This window comes from Myotis myotis, unplaced genomic scaffold (genome assembly GCF_014108235.1).
Source record: "Myotis myotis isolate mMyoMyo1 unplaced genomic scaffold, mMyoMyo1.p scaffold_m19_p_1, whole genome shotgun sequence".
Taxonomy (NCBI): Eukaryota; Metazoa; Chordata; class Mammalia; order Chiroptera; family Vespertilionidae; genus Myotis; species Myotis myotis.
Genome location: NW_023416313.1, coordinates 113,484,831 through 113,498,710, shown reverse-complemented (window position 1 = coordinate 113,498,710; position 13,880 = coordinate 113,484,831). Strand labels below are relative to the sequence as shown.

General features: G+C 38.7%; 1 protein-coding gene across 19 annotated transcripts in view; it reads left to right on the top strand.

Annotated features, from left to right (window-relative positions):
- MYO9A (myosin IXA) overlaps positions 1-13,880 on the top strand; it is a 445,773-nt gene that overhangs the window by 410,451 nt on the left and 21,442 nt on the right. For 13 of the 19 annotated variants that reach the window (XM_036347868.1, XM_036347858.1, XM_036347910.1 and 10 more), the window contains 5 exons: positions 627-755; positions 2,238-2,343; positions 3,087-3,218; positions 4,568-4,691; positions 5,988-6,041. In XM_036347868.1, coding sequence (XP_036203761.1) covers positions 627-755; positions 2,238-2,343; positions 3,087-3,218; positions 4,568-4,691; positions 5,988-6,041 — 545 coding nt within the window. Of the gene's footprint in view, positions 1-626; positions 756-1,205; positions 1,262-2,237; positions 2,344-3,086; positions 3,219-4,567; positions 4,692-5,987; positions 6,042-13,880 lie in introns of those variants that run through there. The other 6 variants (XM_036347886.1, XM_036347878.1, XM_036347791.1 and 3 more) reach the window with 4 other exon arrangements.

Genomic DNA, 13,880 nt, shown 5'->3' with positions numbered 1-13,880 from the left:
ACTCCAGTTTAAAGGCAATTGCCAACTTGACTCTTGGATATTGAGTCAATACAAGTGAAAAACCAATCATCCTATCCTTTCGATCATCTTGATTATCTCATCTTTAAACCTCATCTGTAGAAACTCCTTAAGGAGTTAATAAGTGAAACAGAGTAAAGGTATTTCCTTTACATTTCCTAAGTTCAATTATTACTCTCATTTCATCTCTAAGAATGACTTAAAATCAGCCTTACTTTTAGAAAATGTCCTCTGGGACTTTTTTCCATTTGCCATCTAAAGCATTGTTACTAAAAGTGTGGTTCAAGACAAACATAGCAAGATAAGTACAGAAGTTGAGAGTAAGCATTTGGAAACTGTTAGAGCAATTTAACAGTGCTTTGAAACTGATCTTTTATTTTACACATGGATCAGTCTATAACAGATTTGGAAAACAAACATGAACTGCTCATTTACTAACTACAGTTAGAAGCACTGTTCCAAAGCATGGGATTAGATTGTAGAAGATATAAATTAGCCTGATTAAGAACATGAAGCCTTCTTTTGGTGATGATAGTTTCTGAAATGAATTATTTGAATCCCTTTGCATGTTTTGTCTTTATTATCTATAAACTCTTGTCTATAAATAGATGCTGAGAGTGTAAACCTAGATGACTATAACATACACGTCATTGCAAGTGTATTCAAACAATGGCTTCGTGATTTGCCCAATCCACTCATGACCTTTGAACTGTATGAGGAATTTCTTCGAGCTATGGGTAAGCACAGGCTTCCTGAGTTTGAGGGAAGGCCTACACTTGGGAAAGGAATGCCACCTTTGTTATAGATTATTTAGGCATCCTCTAATGGTTTTACCATGAAGATCCAAAAGTATGCTTTTGGTAGTCAATATAAACTGACAGTAAATATTGACTTTTTTTAGAGGTTCATTAAAATGTCAGTGTCCTAAAAGTTTTCCGAGTTAGTTGCTTGTCACAGATTGTAAGACTAGGGTTCCAAACAAATTAAAAGATTAAATAGGATATGTTATAGGCACTCCTCACAGACACCAGAGAGGTGTTAGGGGACAGCCCCATGAGTGGGAGGGAGAGGGCTGTCCCCTCCTCGGTTCTAGTCTTGTATGAATGAATTCATACAAGTGACTCCAGATAATTGCATTGCGTTAAAATTCATTTATTAAGAAAGTAAAGCATTCGAATTTATTAAAGAAACAAGGCAAGCACATCTATCTGGCATGAAGCACGGATGAGCTCTCAGCTAATCTGAAGAGTAAGTGTGGTGTGGGGATGGGTTGCCTTATATACTTTTCTGTCTATAAATTTTAAAATTCCTCTGCTAGATATCCTAGTACAGGTTAACTCTGAAAGTCTCTCTCTCTTATACTTTGTTATGGCTTTCTCAGAATTTATAAGAAGCACCTGGCAATTAAATTCAGAGACTGTTGGCTTTTTTGTTTAAACAGTGGGATGAGATGAGACTGCACTCTTCCTTCCCTCTTATTCCTCCTCTGTGCCTCTCCCTCTTCCCTTACCCCTCTCCTGCATTCTTTGGAGAAACATTAACTATTTGCTCTCATGCATCCTTGATTGGGGGAAGATAAGGGCTTGCTATTTATAAGCTGGCTACAGGCTGCCAAACTGTTTGGCCTTGTTTAATTTTCTTATCTCAGTTTCCCTATTCCTCCCACCATGGAATTTCCCTAGCTGCTTCTTAAACTATAACAGGATATTTAAGGGTTGGTTTATGATCATTTAAATTGTGAATTTAGGCAAGAACTCTGTGTAAAGCTGGCTGTCTATTTTATGCCAGGTTTAACAGGTTATGGAATTTAGTTTTTCAGTGCTGATATGTAGACTATGGATGAAGGCCTAGAAGTATGTAGTCTCTGAGGCATGACTTCTCAAAGGCCCGTAAGACTTACTTAAAAATTATATGGCAGTTGATTAATTTTAATGGGGGATCAGTTAGCCACCAGATGCCTGAAAAACTAGGGCATCTCTTTCCCCTTGTTGTAATCAAGGGTTATTGGAATATAGATTAAAACTCAGGAGATGGCTAATGAAACTAGAACTCAAGCAATGAGAGATAAGTGGTAACTGAGTTAACCTGCCACATAGGCACAACTACCTCTCCTAAAACTCTAGAGCCAGTCTCCCCTGCTACCTAATGTCTATCCAGGAGGGATATGCTGTATATAAGAGGGGATATTCAATCTTATATGCTGCTCTTACTGTTTTTAGGTCTTCAGGAAAGGAAAGAGACAATCCGTGGTGTATACTCTGTGATTGATCAGCTCTCCCGAACTCATCTTAATACACTGGAACGCCTCATCTTTCATCTTGTCAGGTAACTTCAGCAGTTCCTTTTGGATTCTTTTAAATAAATGAAGAGCTCTTTTATTTGGAAAACTGATAGATCTTTTTTTCCCTATGTATAAAGTCAATGCCTGAAAGAGATAATTAACAATTCCTTGGAGCAGAAATACTCAGACTAGTTGGACAATCTGTCAGGTGCTTCTCTGCTGAGTCAAGTAACAACTTTAGCCTCAGGGTGGCACTGTGTAGCCTGACCTATTATTTAAATCCTGAACTAGAAAGTTTGTCTATCTGTTGACATAACCTGATTCATAGGAGGTAGGTTTAGATGGTGCTTAGGAATGGACTGACCAAAGAGACTTCAGGAGTAGTTCTCTTCCTCTGAGTGTAAATATCAGCAGTACTTGGAAAAAACACCATCTTTCTTTTTAGATAAATAAGACTATCTGAAAATGCCTTAAAGTTTCTATTCTACATTCTTCAGACATGTTCATCTAGTAATGGTAACCTTGAGCCATGGGCCATAGATTTCCCTTGATAAGCTATCTGCTCGCCTACTACATTGCTTCAAAGAAGGGACAGAGTAAAAGTGTGTTTTCCAGAGGCAAAGGAATAGCTTTCAGAAAAGCCTACAGTATCTCCCTTCAACTGTTATGAATATCCTTCAGTACTATGTATTTGATGGCATATGTCTTCTTTCTCATTTCTGCCTACCTCCCTACTATTTTCTCTTTGTTTCACTTGGGGTCTTTCTTTCTTTTTTTTTTTTTTTAGGATTGCTCTGCAGGAAAACACTAATCGAATGTCTGCTAATGCTTTAGCCATTGTGTTTGCACCCTGCATTCTACGCTGCCCTGATACCATTGACCCACTACAAAGCGTGCAGGACATCAGTAAGACTACCACGTAAGGCCAGTCACCATCACCTCTTCAGTGTAGTCACTTTATCTAGATATCAAACATAGTAAATTATTTTATAAGCTTAGATTATTTTTAAAAGATTTCTGGCCCTAGCTGGTTTGCTCAGTGAATAGAGCATTGGCTTGCGAACTGAAGGGTCCCGGGTTCGATTCCTATCAAGGGCCATGCCTGGTTTCAGGCTCGATCCCCAGTAGGGGGCATGCAGGAGACAGCCAGTCAATGGTTCTTTCTCATCATTGATGTTTCTCTCTCTCTCTCTCCCAAGCCCTTCCTTTCTGAAATAAATAAAAATATATTTTAAAAAAAAGATTTCTGGACACCTTGGGTTTTTTAATGCTAAAGTTCTTTAGAGTCGGTTCAAATGAGCATCATTTGTTTTGAGGATTCTTATTTTTAAAATTTGGCTTTTCTTGTTCAGTTGGTTAGAGCATCATTCCAACATGCCAAGGTTGTGGACTCTATCCCGAGTCAGGAATACATAATGAATATATAAATAAGTGGAACAAATTGATCTCTCTATCTTTCTTTCTCTCAAATCAATAAAGATAACAAAATGATTGAAGCAAAGTGTCAACCTTTTTGAACTTTTTAAAAAATGTATTTTTATTGATTTCAGAGAGGAAGGGAGAGAGAGATAGAAACATCAATAATGAGAGATAATCATCCATCAGCCACCTTCTCCACTATCCCTCCCAAAGGTTGAGCCCACAACCCAGGCATGTGCCCTGACCTAGAATTGAACCTTGACCTCCTGGTTCACAGGTCGACGCTCAACCACTGAGCCACAACAGCCGGGCAGGTGTCAACCTTTTTAAAAACATAAAATGTGGCTTTTATTTAGGAATGCTATGGTTTCTAAATATATTTTAAAATTTCAATTTACCAACTTATATACACTTTGTATCTTTTTGTAATCTAGTCTGGTCTTATGGTTCTGAATTCCTTTGCCTTTAGTATTCCTGTATTTCACCTTGGTCTTTTTCTTTGTGAGCCTCTGCTTTCCTTCAGGATTAGTGGCTCTTAACTTATCTGCCCAAGGCGGTTTTAAAAAATACTGGTGTTTGTGTCCTATCCCCACAATCTAGTCTGATTTAATTGTTCTGGGGTATGGCCTGGGCTTTGGGACTTATAACCACTCCTCAGATGGGTACTGAAGTGCAGCCAAAGTTCTGAACCACCATTCTAAACCCTACCAGCTCATAAAATAAGGGATGTTGATTTTTCTTTCTCCCTCTGACATCTACCACACTTAGCTGAAAGACAGTCTGTGGGTGCTATATTTTATTTGATTTACTTTAGCTCTTAACAGTTTTCTCTCTTTCCTCCCATTTCAGTTGTGTGGAGCTGATTGTTGTGGAACAAATGAATAAATATAAGGCTCGTCTCAAAGACATCAGTAGCCTGGAATTTGCTGAGAATAAGGCAAAGACCAGGTTGTCACTGATTCGTAGATCAATGGTAAGATACACGATGTGAAATCACGGGGAAATGAGAGCCTTCCTGGGATTTTAAGTGTGCATTTATGGTGGAGAGAGATTATTCTCTGAGTCTTTTTCACATGAAACAAGTAAAAAAAATCATCAAATCTCAAGGTACTATGAATGCCTCATGTTTGATCTTTTAGCTCTCTTTATTGTATGTGCAGAACATATATGCAGTTAAATATGTAGGATTTTAAAAATCAGGTATTTGAATAAAATGTTGGTGGTTTAATAATCTGCCCTATTTTCTTTTCCCGTCCTTTCTATGAAAACTTAACCTATCTTAACTTTCTTCTCTATTTCCTTCCACCATCTGTTTCTACCCTCAGCCATATCATTTTTGGTGGTCCTGCCAATACTCCTGGGATGTAGAGAACTTAACCAATTGCAAAAATATGATTTTTAAGGAATTAGAATTTCATCTATGAGTCTACCATTATCAAATAAAGATTCTTCAAGGGTTTATTGTTGTGTTTTGAGAAAAGTCTTGCAAAAATGGTATTTTATTTCTTCCATTTGGCCACTTTTCTGTTTACTATTTTTCTTTATAACCAGTGACCTACTAGAATATATAGATAATTCCAGTTCTCACTGACCAGTAATCAACAGGTCCTGGGTAACTGGAAAACTACTTTGAATTAAAGTTTAATTATTGCACATTTTCTACCCTTCCCCTCAATTGTAAAACAAAATTGTAGTGATGAACACCCACTCAGATCTCCAGTAAATCTCTAAAAAGAAAAAGGCTTCCCCATCATCATACCTGTGTTTTTCCAGTGGCCCAGCAATACTTCCTCCATCTTCATGGTTTATAGTTAGATTAATATTAAAATAACTCTGTTCTTCCTTCAATATTAAAACTGCCTGGCACAGAGCAAGTACTCAACAAATGTCTATTGATTAGATTAGAAGAGGGTCTTTTCTAAAAACAAACATAAAGATAGACTTTTTCCAAGCAGTAAAGCCCATCACAGGACACTATCTAAATCTTTTCCCCAGAAATTGAAAAAAGAAACCCCATTTAAAAGTGAAACCCTTTCTGTAGTATGAATTTTCAGGAACTCAATTCTGAGAGGCTCATTTTAGCTCATCCAGGCAGGAAGGGAAGAGACCTTCTACTAAAAAGCTACTTTTCAAAGCAGATAGGCTAGCTGTGTTTTTTTGCTGATGCTGCAGAATAAGTCCACTGAAAGATTAAACCTTCTCTTTTAATGGAACAATAACATGTACATTCTAACCTTCTGCTTTCCTTTTCATGTCCTTCCTAATCCAGAAACCTGTACTAATTGCAGTTAGATTTATGAGCATTCCCCGCAGTTCAGTCTCGGTATGTATTAATATTGCAATGTGTCAGCCACTTTACATTATTGTCTCTCATCCATCCAAGAGCTGTTCTACTCTGTCTGTCATTCATGCTTGTCCATCCGCAGTGTGCAGCCCAGGTAAGGGCCCACTTCCTGATCAGCCTTCACTTGCTTTTCTCTTACTCTCTTTCTTTAGAACCTTCATTTTTCCTTCCTCTGTATCATGCAGCTGAATAATCTCCATTTACAATATACACATTTTTCCTCTTTGTTAGATAAGCCTCTTTGTGGTTTCTTCTTTGGTTGGATCATTAAAAGGTGAATGTTGAAAGCATTGAGTTATCAAATTAATTTCTGTCTTCTGAGCTATGTTCTCATTAGTCTCCTTCACTTCATTACTTGAAATATCTGTTGCTACTTCCAACATCCTCCATTATTAGTAATGCTTATATGTCCATTCATATCTGTGACTTCAATGGTGTCTTCCCAGGTATAAAAGTATGGCTCTTATCCAATTAGCATTTTTTAGACTGAGCAGCAAATAGTAGTGTGCAAATTGATGGCCTTAAATATCACAGTATAATAGAACTTACATCAGGATTTTATTAATTATACAAAGTAGAAATGGAGATTTGAGAACACCAGTATATAGGGAAACTAATTTCAGAGACTATCCATCTATGTGTAACCAGTTCTTTGAGGATCTCAACTTGCTGGCAAATAAATACAAATCAGTTTTGCTTTTAATCTAGTAACTGTCCTCTAACTCTACCATGCCAAACTCTTTTCCTACTGGATATTGACTACCTTAACAACATCTTATCACTATTCCATAGTACTCAAATGCTGTAGTCTTATTTCAGTATTTAAGACTTAATTCTCTTCATACAGCTTCAGTCACGGGCTTGATGTAGTACTCTTATAACTTTATCCAAGGACAAACGGATTTTAATCTGGGGTTGAAAACTTTGGGGGTAGATGAGTAGGGGTTTGTTTCCTTTTTTTGGTCACACACTTCTGCCCTCTCTTTTTCTTGTGCTTTTTCTTCCTCTGGTGTTGAAGCTGGGAGGAGTGATAGGGAGACAGAATTCTGCATATCCCAGTGTTGAGGTGGCACTTCTCTTTCTTGGTTGTTCCACAGTAATTTTCAGCTCTTTGTCAACAGGCTAAATGAAGATGAGTGATAGCTCGAGTTTACCCTGATGACAGTGAGCTCGATCCTATCCCATTTCCATAAGCATTGATGTCATCCCATGCAAGATTTTGTCACATCTTCTAGCTAAACCTGACTGATGGCATTCACACCTAGTGATTCTAATATGTATTTGTTTTGCAAGACTTTATCCAATCAAATCTACCTCTTATTGTACATTGGGGTAGAGGTTACATTTTTTTATACTTCTTGGGAACCAACAACTCAGGTGGGCAATAGTTTTGCCTACCTCTCTACCTGACACTTACCCACCACACTTTCTCTCCATTTCTCTTTTCTCCTGTGCATATAACAGGGAGGCAAATCAGTAAATCTTTTGCCTATATAGGTAACCAAATGGGATGAAATACTAGTGTGCCTTTCTTTTAGATGACCTCAAACTTTGATTCTAACTTACACAATGGATTCACATACAACTGCTTTTTTTCTCCAAAGAGGGGATGGAATATTCTTTTTTCATAAACTCTGTGTTTCCCTTAAAGTCCAATAAACCCCTCTTTTCAGCCTTTTTAGATTCACACCGAGGGAAGCTGTTGCAATATTAACGATAGGGCTGGTTCGATAAATCGATGCCTCTCAGTAAGCCCTAAGAGAAGAGGCCAGTACCAACTACTATTGGCTCATTGAAGTTAGAATAAGGGGTATTTAATTTGGGCATTATTCACAGTTTTGGAACAAGAGGAAAAATCCCATTGAACGTCCTAATGCATATGCATTTAGCTGTAGAAAAGACTTTAGGCCCAGTCTTAAGAATAAGACTGTCTCTGGGACATATTTGTTATCCAGTAAGCATCTATGGAAAATTGAATCTAAAAGAGATAGAAGTTAGTTTTAAGGATATCCATTAAAAATAGACTGACTCTAATCAAAGTCACTGATGTTCTTGTATTCAAAAATTTTTAAAAATTTCTACTTTAAATACAATAGTGGCTTTTCTTAAATGCCAAGTGAACTGCATTTATAAGAAGTACGTTTCATTATTGACAATGTGAAAAGTCATTTGAGTTGGGTGTTGAAAGATGAGTAGTAATTTAACAAATGGAGAAGAGAAAGAGGAAGACAATTCCAGAGGCAAGGAAGCATGAAACAGCAATCTATGAATAATAACTACTTTGTGTAGCTAGAGCAGGTGTGGAAGTGACAGAAGAATTCGGAAAGGTAGATTAGAACCATGTGTGCAACATTAAGAATTTAGAATTTTCTACTTTGAAGCATTTCGGAGCTATAGAAAGGTTTTTAAGTAGGAATATCACTATCAATGTGCCTTTTAGAAGATAATCTGAAGAATAATGATTAGAGATGGGCAAAACTGAGAGCCATATATCAGAAGGCTCTCGACTTGTAAATAATCATGTTGCCATTATTAAAATAGATTGAATCCTCATAATTTCATTTTGAAGTGATTTTGAAAATATAGATGACCCTTGACAACATGGGTTTGAACTGCATGGGGCAGGGTCACTTATACGTTGTTTTGTTTTTCAATAAATACCCAGTCAGCCCTCCATATCACCAGGTTGGGAATCCGCGATGTGGAGGGATGATTACATGCATTGTTCTATGTCATTTTATTTAGATAAGGGACTTAAGCATCCATTAATTTGGGGCAGGAGGTCCATGATCCTGCCCCCCATGAATACTGAGGGACAACTGTGGCAAAGTTCTGGGGGAGTCAAAAGTTATATGAGGATTTTTTACTGTGTGGGTGGTTGACACCCCTAACCCCATGTTGTTCAAGAGTCAGCTATTTCTATTTCTGCTACTATGTTGAAAGGGGTAATTAGATTTATGGGACATAACCTTGACTAAGCTATTCTCAGACTAACTGCAGAACATGATATGCTTACAATCCACCCAGTAATACCTTTTCTATAACAAATCTCTTTTTGTTACTTATTTATGCTATAATTCCAAGCATAAACATTGATTTAGCACTATTTAAGCTAATAAACTATGAAGAACATAATTGAAATAAAGTTTACTAATCTGTAAAACCCTCATAAATTATCTTCTTAAAAGATGTTACATACAAAGGCTTCCATTGCCAAACAAAGTTGGGATATAATGTGTAACACTTTCAAGACTTCGGCCCTGGAGTCCTTTTTTTCATAATATATCTAGTTGAACAAAGGTTCTAAGAATAACATTTTTATTTTTTAAAATAGTATCAGTTGCTATATTTATTTAGTGTGGAATTTTAAAATTGATTTAGGTTTTTTTCAGTATTTTCCTGCTGTGCTTGTAGTGATTGGCAGTATTTGTTAATTTTGTATATGCTAGGCTTTATTAAAGACGCCTGCATATGTCTTGTTAGAAATTGGCATACCTGCATTTCTTTATTAATGTGGGTAAGTAGATATGTGGGGTTAAGCTTTGCAATTTACACCAAAAGAAGCAAGAAATGCCTCTCCAAAAGTTAAGTTTTAATAGTTTGAAAGCCAGCAATCAATTGAAAAGTTGCAGCTCTAAGGAGCTCCAAAGGAAAGTAAAGAGATATTCTAAGTGTGGACTTGGACTTACTTAACTCTAGCAAAGGGTCCCACCATCCTCCTATATAATAAAAGGCCAATATGCAAAGTGTCCCTATGGGCGGGAGTTCAACCAACCAGGCGTTAGACGTGTGCTGACCACCACGGGGCGGCGCAGAACATGACGGGCATCAACAACACAGTGCTGACAGCGGGTGTCAGTGGAGGCGCTGCTGGCCCCGATGGGCCCAGACAAGAGCAGGACTGCATCGGGATGGTGGAGCAGGTGAGCGGGCAGTGCCAGGCCAAGGCGGGTGAAAAGGGAGGCCCTGGCTGGCTGCGGCAGCAGGTAGCCAGGGGAAGGGAGGCCCTGGCCAGCAGCCGCTAGGGACCCTACCCATGTATGAATTTCATGCTCTGGGCCTCTAGTCTATATATTTAAAAGCCTAAGCAACTGCTTGACCACTTGACTGGTAGCTCTAACGCACACTGACCACCAGGGGGCAGATGTTCAACACAGGAGCTGCCTCCTGGTGGTCAGTGCGCTCCCACAGCGGGAACACCGCTCAGCTCACCAATGGGTGCCAGACCCCGGGCTCATGGCTGGCAAGCGCAGCTGTGGTGGCACGAGCCTCGCCTGCGGACACTCTCCCTGCGTGCCCCTCCCCCGTCTGGAGCAGCAGCGAGCCTACCAAGCAGTGGTGGCGGCAGGCACAGCAGGGCCAGGATGAGCGGGAGTGGCGTGGCAGTCGGCCTGGGCTGCTCCCGCCTGTGGCTTTGAGCACTACTACATCCCTCAGGGGATGTTGGACTGCTGGTTTTGGCTGATCCCTGCAGGGCAGGCTGAGGGACCCCACCAACAAACGAATCCATGCACCGGGCCTTTAGTTTTTTTATATTAATGCATGGTGTTTAAGTCTGTTGGTCATATTCAGGTGACTTGACATAATGAGAATTAGATTCAGAGAATGAGGATTTTCTCAGAAGATAGAGGCATTCTTACTGTTAGTGGTACTGATCAGCTGGTATTTTTAGCTGGTTTGGCTCAGTGGATAGAACGCCGGCCTGCGGACCATAGGGTCCCAGGTTCAGTTCCAGTCGGGGGCATGTACCTTGGTTGCAGGCTCCTCCCTGGCCCAGGCCCTGGTCGAGGCTCGTGCAGTAGGCAACCAGTGAATGTGTTTCTCTCAAATCAATGTTTCTCTCTGTCTGTCTTTCTCTCTTCCACTCTCTCTAAAAATCAATGGGAAAACATCTTCTGGTGAGGATTAACAACAAAAAACAAACAAACAAAAGAGATATAATCCTATCTAATAATAGACAAACATGGTAAATCAGGCTAATCAGGCTAAACAGGCTAATCAGCGTGATATGCAAATTAACTGCCAACAAAGATGGCGGTTAATTTGCATACGTAGGCTCCAACCGGTGGAGCGAAGCATGATGGCCCGGGGCTGGCAGAGCAGCGAGACCTCATGTGCCCTGGGGCCGGCAGAGCAGCGAAGCCTGACGTTTCCAGGGCCGGCTCTGGCCAGAACTCAGCCAGAGCGAAGGCCTGGGCCCCAGGTGCCAGAGGCAAAACCGTGCCAGCAGCCAGGGGAAAGGAAGGCCTATTGCACGAATCTCTTCGTGCAACAGGCCTCTAGTTGACATATAACATTCTATTAATTGTAGGTGTACAACATGATTATTTGATATATGTATATATTGCAAAATGATTATCACAATAAATTTAGTTAACATCCATCACTTCACATAGTTAACAGTCTTTTTCCATGTGATGAGATCTGGTAGTGTTATCCTTGATAACACTAGTCAGAAGATTTCCTACTCTGTTTTTCCCTAACTCCCTTCCAGAGATCATTATGGTGAGCAAAAGGCATTACTTGAAGATGTGCATGCAGCAGTCATGCAAGAGCCAGTGCTGAAGAGGATTAGGCACAGGATCTCTTGGGTGTAATAGGCAAAAGAAGAACATTATTTAGGTTCTTTTTTGAAAAAGAAGCACCTCTTTCAAAGCCTTGTAATCTTCTCTCAGGTGGGGACAAACAGGAAGAGAAATTATACAGGGAATTCTTCTAGAAAAGAGAGGAAGAACTACAGTAATATATGGCAAAGAAACTTGACTTTTTCAGGAGGCCTGCTACTTAGGTTTGGGAGAATAAAAAGCAGAAGGTAGAAAGAGACAATAATATAAGGATTAGTGTGGTGTTGAGATGATAGGATTATATGTGAGAGAAGAGAAAGTGAAGAGTTCACAAATGGTAGAGTGATCCAAAGGGGTTATGTGTTTAGAGAACAAAAAGTACACAGTACTAGACAAAAATAAATTATGTTGGCTTCCTATGTGGTTTTTGCTGCTAGAAAGAGATAACCCCAACCCCGCAGCTGAGATGTCCCTCCTCACCCTTGGGCCGGGCCCATGTGAGTTGGCCCAGCCCTCTCTCAACCCTGCCCTTCCTACCAGTCTGGAGGTGGTTTGTGCCTTGTTTAAAAAGTCTCCTCTTCAGTTAGTCTTCAGTTGGTAATTCAGGGTGAATGTTCCCAAATTTAGTTTTATTTCCAGTTTGATTCTGGGAGGCGGTGCAAGAAAAATCCCACCGATTCTACTGCCATACTAGCTCTTTATTACATAATAACATACTTACTGCTTTTAAGGAAACTTTTATAATTTCTCATAGAACTTGAAAATGAAAGATAAACTATTTTATATTTAGCAATTACTGAACTTATTTCTTTTAAAATTAGCCATTTGATAAATCTAAGATCTTATACTTCTACATAAAAGATAGATTTAGATACTTGTTTCATGTTCAATTTAGAAAATTTTGAACAGTAGGGTAAAGTGTAAAAGGCAATAAGAAAACCACCAGTGTCTATTAATATTTTTGAATATTTATGTTTTCCTTATGTATGCTTAATTGAATTTATGACAGTACTATGGTATTCCTAGCTTTATACTTTTAGGAAGATTTTTGTAGAGATAAAACCTGAACTCAATTTAGTATCATAAATCCATTTAATATTTTTAAACTTTTACAGTTTTACTAAGTAAAAATGAGACTTTTAAATACATGTTTCTTTAGAAGTACTTCTCTCTGTCTTTTTTTCCCTTTTCATTCTCTTCTATAAATGAGACCTGTTCCTTTAACTTCATTTATTCAGTTTCATTTATTCTCTTTCTTTTTCTTTCAACAAAAAAGGCCATGTTTCAGGCATTGTGCTAGGTGTGCTGGAGGTTTAGAAACGACAAGATCTTTGCCTTAGATAAATTAACAATCTAGTAAACAAAAATGTAAATCATGGTAGTTTGGTTTATTAAATCTCATCTGTTCGAGGCGATAGCTGGGTGACTAGTACTACTTGAGAAAATTGAATAAACTTCAGTGGCTACAATAGAAGATTTCTTGGTAGGAATGAAGGAAGGGAAGATTGATAGTAAGGTTTTAGGTCCTTAAATTTCAGGACCAGAAGTTTGGATTTGATCCTTTTAGGCCTTGAGAGGCCATCGAAGTTTTTAAACCAGGAAATAGTACCACCAAACTTTTCCCCATCACCAAAGTCTTCCAGACCTTTAGGGAAAAACAATGGGTTTACTCAAGTGGTAGCTTCTAGAATGTGACTATTAGGTATGCATGGGATAGCCTAAAGTCATCAAGTATATTCACAATAATCTTCCCTAACAAAACACCCAAAAAATTAATTGGCTTGATATAATAATTATGTATTTATCATTTATCTCTGTGAAGTGGCTAGGGCTCAGCTGATTTGGAGTAAGTTTCAGGTTGAGTCCAGCTTTGTTATGTACATCTCTCATTCTTCTTGAACTAGTGAACTATCTGGGATACATTTTTCTAATGGAAATTAATTCTATTACAGAAGGTTGGAGAAGTGAAACCAGTAATTTAATTTATCATAGTCTTTGATAATGTCTCACAGAGCAAGGAAGATAGCTCAGGAACATGTTTCTTTACAAAGAAAGCAGAGAGTTTTTCCCTCATACATTCCCTAAAACAACTTAGTTATTTATTCCACCTGCTTAGCATCTGCTCTTGATCCAAAGCTGTGTTTCCTTCTTCCCTGTAGAATGTTGGCCTTGTAGATGAAAAAACCCTTGCTTCTTTTATTAAAAGGGATCAGCTCGTAGTTCTTTTAAAGATGCCATTAAGAGATTCAGACTC